The following is an 18,506-nucleotide window of genomic DNA, read 5'->3' as shown; positions in this document are numbered from 1 at the left end:
TTTTCCTAACTTACGTTGGAACTGTTCCACTGTGCTTTCAATCCCTTTGTTGCCCCTCTGGTTGCTTCTTTCTGATGTACATCCTCAGGTTTCCCATTCTTACCACCTGCGGTGTGCCCTATCATTTGTTATAATCATTAATCTCACATTCCTAAACAGCCACATTGCCTTTCTCCTCCTTTAGAATTATAGTCTCTTCCTCGTAGTCTTACCCACAGTCCTGAGTATTCCTCTCCTGACCTACTCTTGCAACTTTACTATCTCAATTTGCTTCCAGACTCCTAATTCAACTTTGAATCTGCCCTATTTCTGCATAATCCTCTCCCTTAAAACCTACTACATAAGACTTTGTGTTCCTCCCTCCCACTTTACACCACAAAGTTGATCATTGCTTGTTAATATGGCTTCACCTGGACAATCCTTACACCTTCCCTCTTAGTAATAATCAAATCCAGAAGTCTATCCTTTCTTTATAGACATACAGAACCTGGCTGTACATATGATCTGAGACCTCAGTTTCTTCCCCTTTTCCTTACTCCACCACTGACTTCTGAATCTTCCAGGCTGAACTGGCAGATTTAGCTCCTCATTAGTATAACCTTCTCCTATCCCTTATCCTACTCATTTATTCTCTTCCCCAGTCTCTTCTTCCACAGCCACACTGACCTAGCACTTCATGCCATCCTCTATGAAGATCTCTACAGTAACCATTTAAAATGCTGGGGCCATGACTGCTGAGCCACATAATGTGGAGACTGAATGACTGAAAATCTGGACTTACCTATGCTATGTTTGAGAATCCCTTTTCTCTAAGATACAGTGATCTCATAGTTGGCATATATAAGTTTAGGGGTGGGGCTTGTCCCTGCAAAAAAAAAAAGTTTAAAGGAGAAGAGTGATGCTCGATGTGACAAAGGGGGATACTACCAGCACAGCTATCTGGAATGTTGTAAACAATTATATGTCATTTGTGAATATCAACATGATTTCTATAAGATGCTTGTGTTAACAAATGTATTAGAACTGTATGTCATGTGTATATCAGAGTGCTCTGTACAGGTGTTTGTGTTGAGAAGATATTTTATAAAGTGCTGGTGCTTAAAATGTAACCACAGTGGGCCCTACTGGAAAAGATCAGAAAAGCACATGCACTATTGTAACTGTTTAAATGTATATATTTTAACAGTGGAAATGGGAATACAGGAGGTTAACTTCAGAAAAATAGCTGAAATTAAATTACTTCATGGCAATGCAATAAAAGATTATATCTTTCAGTTTTCAAGGCAGCTAAAGCCACAGAGTCTGGGCTGAGAAGCTTTCTGTGTTGTCTACAGAGGGAACTAATTATTAGTTTATAAAACAAAAAGGAATGCTATTGTTTTATGACTTCCAGCATCTGCCAAAGAATTTGAGGTCCATGTACTTTCACAGGTAGATGCTAAATACAGCTAGCTTCCAGCAGTTGGGGTTTCACGTGGGAAAGGGTCAGATGACAAGACATGATGTCATTCTGCAAGCTATCCCAGCAGTAATATTGGAGATATTAATTTGAGAAGCGTCTTAGAGAGACACAGCATTCTGTATTCTGTATTGGACCTGGCATTAACCAGAAGACCCATTCACCACATCTGCCTTGCTCTTAAGTAAGTTAACTAGGTATAGTAATTCTCTTAGATTCAGTCAAGAGTATAGCAAAGCTTAGTTTAGATATTTTTCTTTATTTGAGACTGTCCTGCAATGTTGTTTTAAATATTTGCTGTGATTTTGAACTCTGCCACCACTGTAAATATATATTTAGTATTGTCTTGTTCTTTTATTATTTATTATTAAATAAATGTAAACCTTTCACTGTGGCTGATCTGTCAAGAGATATTTAAGTTTTTAGAGTACTTGCATATTTATTTGGTGGTACTGTATGGGCCACTCCTAACAGCCTTGCTCTTGGTCAAACTACCATTTGTATTAATATTACACAGTAAGACTGGACACCCTTTATTAAGGGCCTTAAAGTAGCTGATAAGGAGTTTGGCTGGTGGCAGTGATAACTACCTTATAATCTGAGCAAAAGAGGGCATAACTAGTAAACCTTTGCCAGCCTTTCCCTGCTGTGTGTGTGTGTGTGTGTGTGTGTGTGTGTGTGTGTGTGTGTGTGTGTGTCTGTGTGTGTGTCTAAATCAAACCTCAAAGAGTGAGTGTGTGTGTCAGCTACTTGGGCAAGGACACAAAGCACTGGTTGGACACAGAGGGTGCTGGAGGTCTTGGCTTGGCCACTCAGCTGAGATCTCAAGTCTATAGCTGTGCCAGTGGGGAGTTTTACTGGGGATCTAGAGAAAGAGGCAGAAACCAGCCCCAGACTGACTGTGGTCTCTGTGTGCTCATAAGACAAACTGCACTTGATACAGAGAGCTGCATCTGGTAATACTGTGTGTATACCCTGTCATCCTCCCAGGGCACATCCCCCACTGTTGTCAATGGTGAGGACTGAGGCTCCTTGATTACTGGTCCAGTGGAGGGTCGTCACACTCAATATTTGATCTTTTCCTGTATTTTGATCTTCTTTCTTTTTTTCTTTTTACTGTTTCAGGATTCATATTGCAAACCCAGCATTTCAATGTTTCACTAGGGAGCCAGTCTCTAGTTGCCTTTAGCCCTGCATGATCTGTCTTTCCTGAAAAAGCTAAATCCATTTCCTCCTTGACCCACCACTCTGTCACTGGCTAATGTTTCTTTAATAACAATCCCCACCCAACTTTGTAGCATCCCTGTTTGTAAGTCTTCTACCAGAATGCTGTCTGCTGGCACATGTAACACCTTTGAGAATTTCACTTTCAATCCCCTGTCCTGGCACATCTCTGCTACCTCACTAACCCTGCCTACTATCACCTCAGCCACTTCCTCCCACAGGTTACTGGTGTCTATGTGTACAACGGCACGATTCTTCCACACCCATTGGTGACTACCCCAAGCTTCCTGATGTCCGGTGTAGCTTGTAACCATGACATCTGAACATATAAACCTGTGAAACAACAAATTTTATGAAATCTGATCAACTCCTACTTTGCCTAAGACCAATTTTTATTTTGTTTTTCCATACCATCATCAAAATAAATAAAGCGGACATCTTTGTTACATCATTCCCTCTATAAAATCCCATTGCCAAGTGGCAAAATTCTAGCATTTAGTACCATTTTCTTAATGGCAAAAGAAGTTTGTTAGATTAATAACGTACTTTTAAAATATTCATATATTTGCTGACATTTGCTACAGTGACCTGATTTGCTAACTGTAAATAGACTGGTCTGCAGGATGTACAAATAAACCTAACACACGAAATGCCAAGAGGAACATATAAAGCCACAGGAAACTGCATCACTGACACAAGCTGTGTTTATGCTATAAATCTAAACTTAAAATATCTTTTACTGTACAATGAAAAATATTTAATATACAACATATAATACACTACTTATTAAACTTACAGACAGATGTCAACTAGTTGATCTAGTTCTGGGCAGCTGCATTCATACATGTCTCTGCAACTTGTGTGACTCTGGTTCATCAGATTGCCTAACAGCTGGATCGCATCACTTGGCACTTCAGCACAGATCTTCTGGAATTGTAGTACTCTTGCAGCTTCACTATAAACATGCATAGCACGCTGGTACAGTTTAAAGGAGGTAACTGAAAAAAAAATGTTAAAAAGGAAAATGTTACACATATTTCTCTTTTTGGGTGTAACGATGCCTCCATGTGGTCAGAGATCTATACTTGCTTCCAAATTAAACTAAAGGTTACTGAAAATTGACTATCCCAGGAGAAAAAGATTGTGAAATATGCAGCCTTCCATTCTGGAAGCAAAACTGTAAAGAATGTTAAACTAATTTACTTTGGTCTTGCTAAATAATACCACAAACAAAATCATCAGTGATAGAAAAAATGTAACAGATACATTTTGTAAAGCATTCTAAGACTTGTGGTGATGGTGCTGCGGTAGCGTTGTCGCCTCACAGTTAGACATTGCCCGGTCGATTCTCAGTTAGAGCGTCTTCTGTGTGGCGACATGCGTGAATGGGCGTTCCTTTGTTGAAGGTTGTGCATTAGGCCCGGCAAGCCAGCACGTAAAACTCTACTGCCAATCATTAGTGGACCGGAGTTCCGCTGTGGCGACCCCTAACCAGGAAAAGCCGAAAGACACAAACACAAACATTCTAAGACTATAAAATACATTTTCCCTTATAAACTCAGAACAACTCATGTTAATTTCTTTCAACAATAATCTTTATACATGGAAGAAGAAAATATTAACCAGTGACTGTCAAACTTCTTGAAAGCCAATAAGTTGTAATCTTGACAATAAAACCCAAGAAAAAGGCACAAATACTTCCTTGTTTGAGAAATCAATGACTATTCCACAAATTTCACAATACCTTGTATTTTAATGTGATAGCCCAAATGTGACATTCTAAAAATGAAGGTTCGTTTGACTCCTTTATTCCAGAAATGTCATTTTACCAACAGTCAACTCTTCACATGTAGTGCAGCCATATTTCAGAAGTTCTACTTGTGTAATATTAAACAAAGAAATACTCTTGTATGTAGGATCTGACAGGAAAGAGATTTTGTAGTTATTTTTATTCTAAGGGTCAAAACCACTGACAGACATTGACGACAGCTTGTTAATAATATGAAAAGTAGTGCATCTTAAAAACAGAGCAGAAATTAGGATCACACAATGTGCAAAATTCACAGGTTATTAATGTTAATGAACAGCAGCATCTGGACAGTTTGTTTTTACACTGAATATGTTAGAGAGAAAAAAAGAGAGACAGAGAGAGTGTGTGCGCATGTGTGTGTGTGTGTGTGTGTGTGTGTGTGTGTGTGTGTGTGTGTGTGTGTGTGTGTGTGTGTGTGTGTGTGTGTGTGCAAGTACGCACATACATATACACATATATGAAGACTTTAGCTTTGCAGTGTTTTGTTATGTTGTAACTGCTCAAAGTTTCTAACAGAAAAAAAATAATTTAGTTAGAAGCTTCAACCAGATGCAAATGGCCCCCACATAACCCTCTTATTTATATAAAATATATATATGTACTAACTCCACAGTTACACAATCACCGGCAAAATGAAAAGCCCAAAAACTATAAAATGGTTTCAATGCACAATCAGAAACCAACAAGTCTGGCTGCAAATCAGCAATCAGTTAAATTCCAGATCTGGGAAATAAATTTGATGAGTCAAAAGTTTCATCCTGCTTACACATCTGACACAGAGTAGGAAAGCAAAAGATTTCACACATGAAAAAATACATTTTTTGACATTTTATGTCACAGAAAAGGTATATAAAATGTAATTATGAATCATGGCGAAGTGATCCAGACAACTCCAGTGTCAAGCTGTATATAAATCCTTAAGTGAAGGAAGGCAATATTTGGTGCAACCTGTACCTGAGTGCTTATATACAATTCTCTAAATTTTTGCTAAGAATTGTCAAAGAAGAGATGAAATATTGGGTGCTTACACAGAGGGGTGTGGAGACATTTTACTGTGCAGTCTACTATTCTGCTCATATTCCATTAATGGTGGGTATGTAGATTCATTCCAGGCAGTGAATACAAAACACACACACACAATATACCTGTACTGAGACAGCATTACATAAACATTTAAGATCTTGTATGTTTCACAGAAGGGTAACTATTTCTGACTGGAATGCTGCCACCACCAAAACTTGTACAATATGCATGGAACTACTACTGCATCAGCTTTGAGATTACTACCTTGTGCCTGAGTATTCAAGAATACTGTTATTACATTTGAAGCAGTATGCTGTGTCCACCAGAGTATGTAGCAGCACGTGGTTTATCTGAGCATTTCAGAAGAACTTCAAGACATGTATGAAGGACCTGTCTAATAACATGTTGGAGAGACAGAGAGAGAGATAGAGAGAGAATAAATTTAACTTTAATACAATACAAAAAAAAAAGGCTCCATACTGTACTCCAGGACAGACATCACAGAATTATTCTTGAGGAGACTTATCTGAACTAGACTACAGATACAGGAAAGAAATCTGAGTGGGACTATTTGGAATAAATCATACATACACATACCTGAGATATCAGTGGAGGAAATTAGAATGGATTTCTGGAATTATCATGGATAAACAGGCTTTAGTTTCATATGAAGTTTAATGGACTGATTCTGGAATTTCTTTGCATAAGACGTTCTTACCATTTGGGACCTAGACCTATAATTCCTAAGGATATTGACAGACTCGAATAACTAAACGCCAATACTAGAACAGTGACTGCAGTGATATGCCAAATGAAAATAACGAGTCAATTTCCAGTCCAAACTTCTTCCCTGACCCTAAACAACAGACCATTACCCAGAACAGTAAATCTGATATGGTAGTAAGTCAAGAACTAGTGCTAGAAATGAGAAAATCACACATGGTTGGAAAACATCCAGAGCGTCGTACAGACTACTGAATTAAAGACAGTAGATCACAGACTATGCAAGAATGGGACAACATGTATACCAGTAATGAATATTCCACCTCTTCAATAAACATTAGTGTACAGACAGTGAAATACCACTGTACTCAAGGAAATTACTGAATGAGTCTAATCTAAAAAATGGTACCTAGTGTAATGAGTTATGGGCATAAGCTCTATAAACTAAGCTCACACACTGGATGTGTATATGCATAACTCTCCGTTTAAGTTCAACATATGTTCTGAATAAGGTGGTCTCAAGCTCTGCTATTGCTCTCTTTATCAGTTTCTTCAAAGTATGCAACAATAAACCCAAAAAAGACAATTCTTTGGCAAGAGATAAATCCAACAAATGGTCAATTCCAAGGAGTCTGTGACCAGATATTTCTTAAGTAAAACTGAACTTTTCTCATCCAACCCCACACTTTAAGCTAACAGAATTCTAAATGACACGTGCCTTGCTGTAGACAGGCATGGCTGCTTGGCAGCAACATGAAAGAATACTATATTGTGATTGTGATCCCCCTCCCAGAGTTAAAAAAAAATATTTCTTGATCTATGTTTTGATGGAAGGATGCAAACTCTAATTAACATCTTAACTGTGAATTTCTGTGAGTCCAGATACAGAATCACCAGAGCTAAACGGTTCAACAGGTCTTCTCTTAACTGTATGAGGCAATCTAGATAACAATAAATGTGAATGTTTTACTTCCAGAAGTGATACTACTGATGTATTCCAAGGCTTAGAAAACACTCTTGGAGAATCATGAAAACTGAGGAATGATCATGACTCACTTAGGATATGAACTACAGTATGCATTGCCTGTATATGGGTACATGTAACTTTATATTGCTGCAGCCTACGGTAACCATCAGAGATGCTTCAGGAAGCAGGAGAAGAGAAGCCTGGAACCTCAACATCCTGAAATGCAGATAGCAAATAAGCAGGTTTAACATCCTGAGCTTCAGGGAATTCTTCTACATGCTTGTTTTAGACTGATAAACAAAGATAGGTCTTGAATAACCTTTTTCTGGACAAGAAAAAATCCAGAACAACAGCCTAACTCTTGGCAAGGAGACCATATCATTTATATAGCCTCATTTTGTAACATTTTAAATAAAATGGCTTATATCACGTAACACAAGCTTTGTAAAATTTGGAAATGGACAGGGACTAGGTTTTGTTGTGAACTCGAACACATAATCAGTTTCCATAATCCTGTAACATAGCTCTCAACCTCTTAGGACAAGAAATCTGGAGTAAGTCAAAAATAATGGGGGGAGGGACAAAGTCCCAAAGTTACGGACAGATTTTAAATATTGCTCTTATAAATTTAGACTAACGTTGCCAGAATAAAAATGTTTTGTGTTAGCATGCATTTTCTCAAATCTATGAAGTCTGAAACTCAAATGTCTGTCATTATCCAGTGACTTCAGTTCCCAATGATTTGCCAGAAAACCAATTCATTTTATGAGGAATTGCCCAAAACATATGAGGCAAAAATCTTGACATTCTGGAAAAATCTAGACAGGTGAAAGGTATGTCATGTAATCTGTGAAATACTGAATCAGTTCTATGGGAATAAGGCTTTTCTTTTCATTTGCTTTTCCACATTTTACTTGGGGCTCAGTATTTCTGCAGTGAAAAAAAAAAGCCTGGGAAAGCCAACATCTCCAACTTCAAAAGAAATGTGGAAATAAAGGTAAGTAATTTGGAAGAGCTTTGCTTTGGGTCAGATAATGAAAAAAAACTAAGATTTCCTAGCTGCTGAAATAACTTCCCCTATTTCATCATCATTAAACTCACGAGAATAATGTCATAGAGCCGAGGGCTACATAATTTTCCCTTCACATTCAAACTATGCTCTTAGGTTTTAAGGATTATGAGAAAAAAAATGTCATCTGTATTAACAGCATTCAGCTAAATTAACAGTCATATTCCATAGTACAGTGTAGCTCAAGCTTTAGAGGTTGTTATTTTCTTTAGTTTAGAAAGTTCAACTTTGGGGGGAACAAAATCTGAAGCTACTGGAACACTGACCTTAGACAAAGAATGAAGTATTTGATCTTTTTTTATTATTATTATTAACTGTGAGACAAGACAGAAGACTTTTTTTGTAAAACTATACCACCACCACCACAACGAATACATTCACAGTACAAAAGAACACATGAAAATGAAACTAAAATTTGATTTAATACAATGTACAGATCACTTTTACCTTGGAGAACAGAATGCTTTCATACAGAACTTTTAAGAACCTACAAAATAACTGCATCAAAGTTATAAACTTACAACCATGAAAATGTGAAAATTCATACAGAACCAGATAAATGGAAATTATATTTAAAAAAAAGCTAAAGACAAGGGCTAGATCCATAGCCAGCTTTAGGTACCTGCCAAACCTATGGCTGTGGGGGCCCCCGATTATCTCCCTGCATACAAGGGTCTCCACTAGTGCAGCCAACTCACACGTGGGTTTCTTCTTCCTCCTTGCTGCCTGTGCCGTGATTCGTGCATCAAAAGGTTTCATGTTTTTCCCCTTGGCTGCAGCTGCCTGTGACGTCAGCTAAAAAGCTGCACCCCGTCAGGTCCACTTCATTGAAGCAAGGACCTGATTGGTTGCAGTAGCCAGCAGCCAGGGAAGAAGTACCATGTAAGGAAAATGCAGCTTACTTATGATGACCCTATATCAGATTTTTATGAAGAAACACAATGTTCTACAGTCTTTAAAACACAATGATGCCACTTTTATTAAAAACGCTAATGATACACATGATCCTGCTGACAACTTAAATACAAAGTTGTTTGCCAGTAGCAACCTCTGCATTATAGGTTCATAGGTAGGTACTACGCTTGCAACCCAAGGGCCTAAGTAAGCCTAGTCAACAAGGTTCCCTGGCTTACGCCACCCAAGAAAGTTAAATTCCTGTGCCCCTGTTGAGCAGAGCCACAGAAGTGATCCCCAGGGTGTATTTCCTATTTCCCATCCACTTATCAAGATTTTTCTTGAAGAGTGCTAATGAGGAACTTTGCTTGACATAATGGGTAGCTTGTTCCAGAGTATGGGAAGTCTCTGGGACAGGAATCTATCCCTCCAGCATGTCCTGTTTATTGTGGTGACAAGGTTTAGGTTCCTAGAGCATGTAGCTAGGAGGGATTGAGATTTCTTTAGGTTTAGCATGTCCAACAGCTCTGGGTTTGACATAGCTTTATATATTAGGCAGAGTTCACCTTGGAGTAGGCGATATGCTACAGAGTAAAGCTGGAGTTTTTAGAGACGGCCAGTGTAGGGCATCTGTTTGAGGCCAGTAATCCTCTTTGTGAGGTATTTCTGTGGCCTTTCCAGCTGCTGCAGATGTCTTGTGAGGTACATTCCAAAAGGGGCATTGTACTCTTTAATGGGTTTAATGAGTGTCGAGTAGAGGGGAAAAATGACCACTTTTTTCCTAGATGAGAACCCTTTTGTGATGAGGTGTGCCACGTAGAAGGATTTCCTGACTACTGTGGCGATGTGATTACCAAAGGAGATACTACTGTCCACCTGGGTCCCCAGGTCTCTTATCACACATTTGGCATTAAGTAGACTGCCACCTATGTGGTAGCTCATGGGTACAGAGTTTTTACCAAAGGGGATGTCAATGCACTTTTTGGCATTGAGCTTGAGGCCATGGCTCTGACACCAGGCATCTGTCTCAGTTAGGCCCTTCTGTAGGATGCCCACATCATTTGGGGAGTCAACTATGGCTCCTAGTTTGCAGTCATCTGCGAACTTCATTAGCCAAAGGCCTTCTGTGTTAGTCTGTACTTCAGAGAAAAAGATACCAAACAGAAGAGGGGCCATGACTGAACCCTGTGGTACTCCACTTGTCACTGGTTTGAAGTCAGATTTAGAGTCTGCAACTTTTACAGTGTGGGTTCTGCCAGTGAGCCAATTGGCAACCCATCTTGTGATGCAGGGATTTATACCTAGTTCAGTGAGTTTAGCTATAATTCCAGAATGGAGGATGGTGTTGAAAGCCTTGGCGACCTCAAGATAGGCTGTGTGAACCACCTTACCCTCGTCTACAGCTTTGGTGACTGCCTCATAGAAGTCGGTCAGGTTCAGGAAGCATGATCTGCCTTTCACAAACCCGAACTGGGTGGGGTCCAGAGTTTGGAGGTTACCAGTGTCTTTGTTTATGACTTCCATGATGATATGTTCCATGGCCTTACAGACCAGGCTCATCATGCTAATAGGACGATAATTCCCGGGATCAGTGGTGGCTCCCCCTTTGTGGAGTGGAATAAATGCTGCTGTGTGCAATTCAGTGGGCACAAAGCCTGATGTGAGACTATGATTGAACATGGTGCTTAGGTGGAGAGCCAGTTTGTTTTGAAGTTTGTGTAAAACGCAGCCTGGGATGTTGTCCGGTCCCATGGATGCTGTGTTTTTGGCTTTAGAGAGTGCAGCTTTTACCTGCGTAGTTGTGATTACAGGGACTCTGCATTCTTCCTGTATAGATATGGGCTCTTTAGGGGGTGAGAGGGGGGTAAATTTAGCACTGAACCTATCTGCCAAGATGTTGGCAATATCAGTTGGTTCTGTAATTTTCATGCTGTTGTGCTGTAACTCAGAGCAGATCTGGGTGTTGCCATTGAGATTCTTGACATAGCTATAGAATGCTTTGTAGTTGTCCCTAGAATCAGTGGCAATTTTGTTTTCATAGCTAGCTTTAGAGGATCTTATAAGGGATCTCAGCTTCTTACTGATGCTGACCAGGGAACTCCTCCACTCATGGGATTTTACTCTCTTTTGCAACAGTTTTCTTCCTTCTGTTGTAGAGTTTGTTTATGGCAGGGGACCTGATTGGCTTCTTTTTTTGGAGGATAGCATCTTAGTTCTGTTTGGGATAGCACAATCCATGCACTCATGTAAGTGCTTATAGAGTGCATCTGTGTAGGATTCAGCAGTCGTAACTGTATTGTCCATCTGCATGGGTGTCATGAAGTTCGCCACTTCTGTCTTAAGAAGCATGAAGTTGGCCTTGGAGAAATTTTTTACCATGATTTCCTTAACGGGGTGTGTGGGCGGGATGTGGATATCTAGGATGATTAGCTTATGGTCGGATCTAACCAACGAGGAGTTGACTTCAGGTGTGGAACACCGGTCACTCATGTTGGTAATGACTAGGTCTAGGATATTGTTGCCCTTGGTGGAGGTATGGATAAGCTGATCCAGGGCACTGGAATTTATGAATTCCAGAAAGCTTTGAGTGAAGTACATGGTACATGAGAAGTTTTCCCAGTTAATGGTGGTGTAGTTGATATCGCCAATTATTAGGGTGCTTGGTTGAACCCTAATACTTTCCAGTATATCAAGAAAAGAGGAGTGGGAATCCTGGGGCATGGTGGGGGGTCTGTAGCAAGCTAAAATTTGGATTGCAGTTTTGCCCAGAGTTAGTTTCACTTGGATAACCTTGGATGCATTATGCTGAGCAACTAGCCTGGAGGTGTGGATATCCTTAATGAATATGGACACACCTCCGCCTTTGGTGTTCTAGTCCAGGTTAGGTGGCCGAAAAGTGTGGTATGAGTTATAGCCTGGTAATGCAGGGGTGCTCTCTGCAGCCCTAAACCAGATCTCAGTCACTGCACAGGTATCGATGTTCTTCATTTTAAGGAGTGCCTCGAGGGACTGCATTTTGAGGTTTAGACTTCTAGCATTGAGTATAGCATTGCCCTCAGTTTTTGCTTGCCTGTTCCTGTGAATTTGTCATTTGAACCTTGCCTAAAAAAAGCACTATAGGGGCAGCAAGAGCCTTAGCCAGTATCCAAAATCCCAGGGGTGACAGGTGCAGGCCATCTCTGGCAAAGCATCGTGGTCTGTCGACCATGTTGTCCCAGGCAGACAGATACTGGATTCCCTTAGAATGACACCAGAAGCTTAGCCAATTGTTGAAGTCAATCATTTTGTCCTTGTACTGCGGCATCATTCTGGGCGATGGCAGGATGCTACTCAGGGCGAGAGTCATACCTGCCGGGGCTACAAGATCGGAGAGTTCTTCCATGTCTCTTTTCATGTAGTCCAGCAAGGTACGTCTCAGTTCATTCACACCAACATGGACAATGACAGAGTCATATTTGTACTTGTTGTGCAGTGACCTGAGTGCGTGGGTTATGTGGCGGATCCTGGCACCCGACAGGCAGCTGACAGTAGCCTTCTCCTTGTTTAGCCTGGTGAGTGGGACATCAGTGTGCCTGACTATAGGGTCGTCTATGACTAGTGTGTTGGGTACGTTGTTTTGCCTTATGGGCTGTGGTTGAGTGGCACACTGAGTCTTTGGGCTATGTGTCATTTGGGTTGTGTTGGGGGGTGGAGGTTGCTTGCATTTCTGTTTTGGAGGTCTCTGTTGCTTGAGCAGATTATTATTGAGAGCCTCAACAAATGTTTTTGTGTTTCTATGTGTGGATTTTGGTGTTGTAAGTTTAGTGGGACTATGTGATGAGTGTGGTGTGGTGTGGTGTGGTGCAAGTGTTTACCTTCTCCTTTTGACTGTCAAGTTCAGACTTGGTTGGATAGAGCTTTACCTCCAGTTTGGCTAGATAAGTGCATCTCTCACATGTTGTGGTGTTGGGTGGTAGGAGGACAGGGTTGTTTGTGTACATGAGGCAATTGCTACATTGCCCCAAGATGCCTAGATTCATCAGATAATTAGGAGAGAACACTGGGAGCTGACCCTTGGACATGCCTGAATAAAAAACTACTTTCCTCTAGACAAGTGAGGAAAGTGAATATAAGAGCTATTTTTCTCTAAGCAAGTGAGGAAAGTAAGTACAAAAACTGCTTTCCTCTAGATAAACAGGAAGGTTGAGTGCTGTATAATTTGTAGCTTATTTAGTGCTAGCAAGTTCTGAACAAGTGCTGAGCATGAATAAGGAAATTCAAGTGCTAAAACTAAGAATCTGTACCTGGATCTAGTGGTAGATAGGCTACCTAGTGCTTACCACTCCCACCGATAAGCTAGAATGCTTCCCTCAACAAAGAAAGGCTTGGGGGGCACACAAGCTTACAAACAATCCTGGATACAGCAAATCTGTATCTGGACTAGACTAGTTACAGGAAAGGTGGGAAACAAGCGCAAATGCGGGCTTTTACACCAGAAAGTTGAAAGAGATGGAAAAACTGCCCAAACGGCCAATAAACTACAATTTCTGGGCCAGAAACCACTCTTGTGGTAGATAGGCTACCTAGTGCTTACCTCTCCCACTGATAAGCTAGAAGACTTCCTTCCAACACAGAAAGGCTTGGGGGGCTCATAAGCTTACAAACAGTCCTGGATACAGCAAATCTGTATCTGGACTAGACTAGTTACAGGAAAGGCAGGAAACAAGGTTAGAAATTTTTATTTATTTATTTATTTTTGGAAAGTGGAAAGGGAGAAAGGAGAAACAGAAGATAATTCAAAATTAAGGACCTGAGTGGCTTGCCCTTCACAAATGTTCTCTCTGTATTAGGTAGAGTGAGCTAGTGACACTAGACTGGAATAGAGCTGGGATAGAGCTGAACAGATGGGACTGGTAGGAGTGTCTGACGTCAAAATATTATTTCATTGTACTCGGTTGAGTGAGCAAATGAGACAGACCCAGGAGGAGTGTTCAAACACAAATTTACAGGAGGGGCGGGCAATTCCAAAGCCACCAAGATTAATACCAAAACAAGAACAGGGTGGGCGGGAAACTAATTGCAGAGACAGAGAGAGATCACAGTATTCTATGAAACAATTAAATATAAAGAAATAACTACAGAGAGACACAGACACAATATTCAATGAAACAATTAAATAGACAGAAAAATGAAATGCAGTACAATCCTTAACACTGCAAGTTTGTACTTAACTCAGCTAGTTATGCAGTTGATTGTAGGTATGTAGCAGAAGCCAAACAACTCAGGTATTCAGCAGTAATAAATTCAAAGAAATATGACTCACTTATAAATACAGAGAAACCCTCTAGGCTAAGAGTTTAACACTGATTATCAATGAAGTGAAACACAACAGCCCCCAGTAATTGCAGAGACAGAGGGCCGGATTCAGGAAGCCTCCGTGTAAGAGTTATAACTCTTACACGGAGGCTGCAGTTAAACGGTGTGATGTCAGCATGTCATGCATATGCATGAGGCATGCTGAATCACACTGTAACTCTTACACGGTCCGTGTAAGAGAGTAGGGGGCGTGTCCGTAGGCTAAGCCCTGCATGCGGACACGCCCCCGTAAGTGTAGAATGGCTGAATGTAAACAGCCACGAGAGAGGCCATGGAAATGTAAATAAACACACTACACAACACATTCCCCACAGACCATCAGTGTACAAAGTGAACAGAGGCTATAAAATGAGAATAAAAACTGTTGTATTTTTTAAACCCGTAAATGTTTGCTACTGTGTGCTGTGTGCGTGGGTGTGCTACTAGCGCAACTGCAGTTAGCAATCAGTGGAAAAGGATATGAGAACTAAATATGCAAAGTAAGCCAAGAAGAAATAGCTTAGCGGTAGAGTTGCGGCTTAAGAGTAGGCAGGCAGGGTTGAGCCCCACAACAACCTTTTTTTTTTTGTAAATAAGCACTAAAAAGCCCCCTGACAGTATTGTACAAATGTAAAAGTATTCCCTTTTGTAAAATGGAATGAAATGGAGCATATATTTTGAAGTAACACAATAATAAAAATAGTCAGAAATGTACTGATAGCTAAGCTGCTGTGAGACAGACTGCCTGTAGCTGAGTAGTGTTTAAAAAGCTGCAAACTGCGTGCCCGTTGCTAAGCACCGGTTTAACAGGCTGAAACTGTTTGCAACTAGCTGTGCTTAGCTGAACATGTGTCACTAGCCAATTATGGTTTATCCCAGCGCACACCGTTTGCGCGCCGCTCCCACAAGCTAACTGCCAGTGTGCATGCGTTACCTCCGCAAAGCGGCGCAGACCTGCTTTTAAGTGCTTAAAAGTGCCTTTGGCATGTTTGATTGACAGGTCTCAACTCATTTCTGTCAAGAAAATCAAAAATCAGTTGCCAGATTCGAACCCAGGATACCATGCACTAGAGTCAAGGTACTAAACCACTAAGCCATGACAGCAATACCTAGAAATGCAGAAATAGCATATATATGGGATAAAATCCAGAATGGAGCATGATAAAGCATTTTCAGTGAAGTAGATACAATTCCAAAACGGCCAATCAGAGAAATGTGTGGGAAAAGTGGCATATATAAGCCCCATAGGCGGAATACACAGCAGAAACGATTGTAGAACAGACCTGCAGTCAGAATGAGTGGAGTAGGTGAGGGCGTTGCTTTCGAGCACAGCGTTGGGGCGTTGAGGAGTCCAGATACATGGTCTGGCTCCTTGTCCATCATCACGAGGCCCAACTCATGCAGGGCCAGGTCTCATGGGGCGCGTATAGGGCAGGCGCATGGGACCAGTTGGCTCGTGATCTGACCAGTGCTACTGGCATTCCACGCACTGGTGAGCAGGTCCGTCACCACCATGCGGACCTGAAGCGACGCAAGCAAGACCAGTTGACCGAATGGATCCAGGAGGCCCGGGATATGCCCACCGCCCCACTACTGAGTAAGTTACATTTTGCTTATGTATGTAAGGATTTCAACTGGCTGATACCATGGAGATGTGTAGTCCAATATTACTTCTTTCGTATTACAGCTGCAGGTGTCCGCTCTGCGAACAGCGAGATGTATGCCCGTAGGCTGGTGCGGCTGTGCCACCATGCAGGTTAGTAACCCCACCCATTACTTGTAAATAAATATTGTACAGTAGCATGTATCAGAACACTGCAGTGTATTGATTAAAAGTAATATAATGTGCAAGCAGGAATTGAAAGTCTGCAGGTATGGCTGCAACAAGTTCATCAGTATGCAAGTGTAACTGGAAATATAATTGATAGAATCAAACAGTGCTGTAATACAGATGTCCCACCATGAATTAAATATAGTGTAACCTGCAGTAGTCTCAAGAGTACAGCTTCAGAATCTGAGGTAGTCATATGTGAGATATATCCCTGTTGAAATGCTGAATCATGACAGAAGTGAGGCTGTTGGAAAGTGTTTGAATCACCACCAGTCTAACATGTGAACAAAGCCTAGAAGTACCAACCTGAACTGTGAAGTTGCAGGATGTGTGAGAGTGACAGAAAGGGTCATGTATGAATAAATAAAGTAGTAATAACCCCTGAATATATTAGCCCCAGTGTGTTTCTACAGAACTAAATGCATGTGGGAAGTACATCTTAATATCCCAAACTGATTTCAGTGTGTCAGAATCTGGAATGTCTAGGCCAAAGTCTGTATGGTGATCACAGTAAACAATTTGCAGATAGAATGAATGATTATCTGACAGACTAAACAGCCATAGTTGTCCCCTGTCCTGTCATCAAAGTGTAGCAGGATGATGTATCTGATCAGATTCAAAATAAGTAGGATAGTGATGTATTTGTAACAGGTGTAGCATGACAGTCAAATAAAAATTATTTTGAAACATCAGCCTCAACTTAATTGTGTACCTATTACAAATGTAAATCAATGTGTAACATATGAATGTGTCACCACTTTCTATCTCCACCCAACCCTATAATTCCATATAACAACACCCACTAAATAATGGTATGTGAACATTTCATTAATCATGGACATTTGTCCGTTTCAAAAATATATGCATGTCTGTGCATGCGCCCTGTTCATACCTGAAAATTTGATGGCCTGTTGCCATTAATCAACCCTGCATGTTGTTTGACTGTGTATTTCTGTTCAAATAATGCATGTGATATTGATATGCCCTTTGTTCAATGGTGTTAATATCTGGGTGTTTGTTTGATGGGAATACCAATGCATGCTGTTACAACTAATCTGAATGGAATAAAATGCCACTAACCCAAACTAACATAACTACTCACAAACCTAGAACCCTTGGGAAGGCAGGTCCCAGCGGACCCACCTCTCCCACCTCAGCTGGCGATTGCACCTGGCACTAGTGCCCAGGCCGGACCCCCCTCCGGTGGCCCTGTGCCACCTTCGGGTGGAAGCGCTGCAGGGATGGGGCCGGTCCCCCTCTGCAAGTGTGGCCGGAGGGGTTCATCCACTCACCCTCCAAGGTGTCCGGTCTGTGGTGCGAAGGGAGATCCAAGACTCTGTTCTTGGGCCCCTACGCCAGCTCGAGGCTCATGTGGCACAGCTAACGGCCCCAGCCGTTGCCCTGCCTACACAGCCACCAGCACAGCCCCGTCCTGGGCTGTGAAGGAACAGTGGCAACTGCCTATGGGTGGGGATATCAGTTCCACTGTTGCCATCTGTGGGCTCATGCATCTCGGATATCCCAACCTCCGTCCCCGTCAATTGTGTAACCCCCCCACGTGTGTCATACACCGCCCCTAAATGCGTCTTGTCTGTCCTGTCTGTTAACCTACCCAACCTACCTCCCCAGCTATACCGACTTCCTTCACCTGACATACCACTCTCACCTGAAAAAAAAAAAAAAAGGGCACTCTGTACCCACAAAAAAATTACGCCCCATACATAGCTGTCCATGTCGTACACATGTCTGCTTGACATTGAAACAGTTAATTATAATTGGCTCTACAACTAATATTAATGTTGTCCTGACACCTCTCTCAGGGGTGAAAGGTTTCCAATGTCTCAGCAAAATACATGGAAATGCACAGCTGTTGCTGCCAAAGACATGGGCATCTATGGGCCTTACCTACATCCCTCCTGCAAATCCCACGCTTGTTTCCCTACTGTCTTACCCACTTTGTGACCCCTTTTTCACCACTTTCCTGTCACCCCTTTTTCTTTTCTTTCAAAGAAATTAGCGCGGGTGTGCGCTTGTGTTAGCGGAGCTCACCACCAGTGCGCATGCATGAGCTCAGCATAACGGCGCAGACCTGGTTTAAAGTGCTTAAAAGTGCCTTTATGGCACTTTGATTGACAGGTCCTGTACTCAGTTTGAAAGCTTGCAAATAAAAAT

At 41.4% G+C, this 18,506-nt stretch overlaps 1 protein-coding gene across 1 annotated transcript in view; it reads right to left on the bottom strand.

Annotated features, from left to right (window-relative positions):
- Window positions 1-2,634: 2,634 nt before the first annotated feature.
- GALK2 (galactokinase 2) overlaps window positions 2,635-18,506 on the bottom strand; it is a 612,555-nt gene continuing 596,683 nt past the window's right edge. The window contains exons 9-10 of the mRNA XM_044076364.1: window positions 3,480-3,681; window positions 2,635-3,016 (exon numbers count right to left, since the gene is read on the bottom strand). Of these exons, the coding sequence (XP_043932299.1) occupies window positions 2,635-3,016; window positions 3,480-3,681 (584 nt within the window). The remainder of the gene's footprint in view (window positions 3,017-3,479; window positions 3,682-18,506) is intronic.

This window comes from Protopterus annectens, chromosome 7.part0, assembly GCF_019279795.1.
Source record: "Protopterus annectens isolate FY-2018-M chromosome 7.part0, PAN1.0, whole genome shotgun sequence".
In the NCBI taxonomy this organism is placed as follows: domain Eukaryota; kingdom Metazoa; phylum Chordata; order Ceratodontiformes; family Protopteridae; genus Protopterus; species Protopterus annectens.
This window is presented reverse-complemented; position numbering and strand designations above follow the sequence as displayed.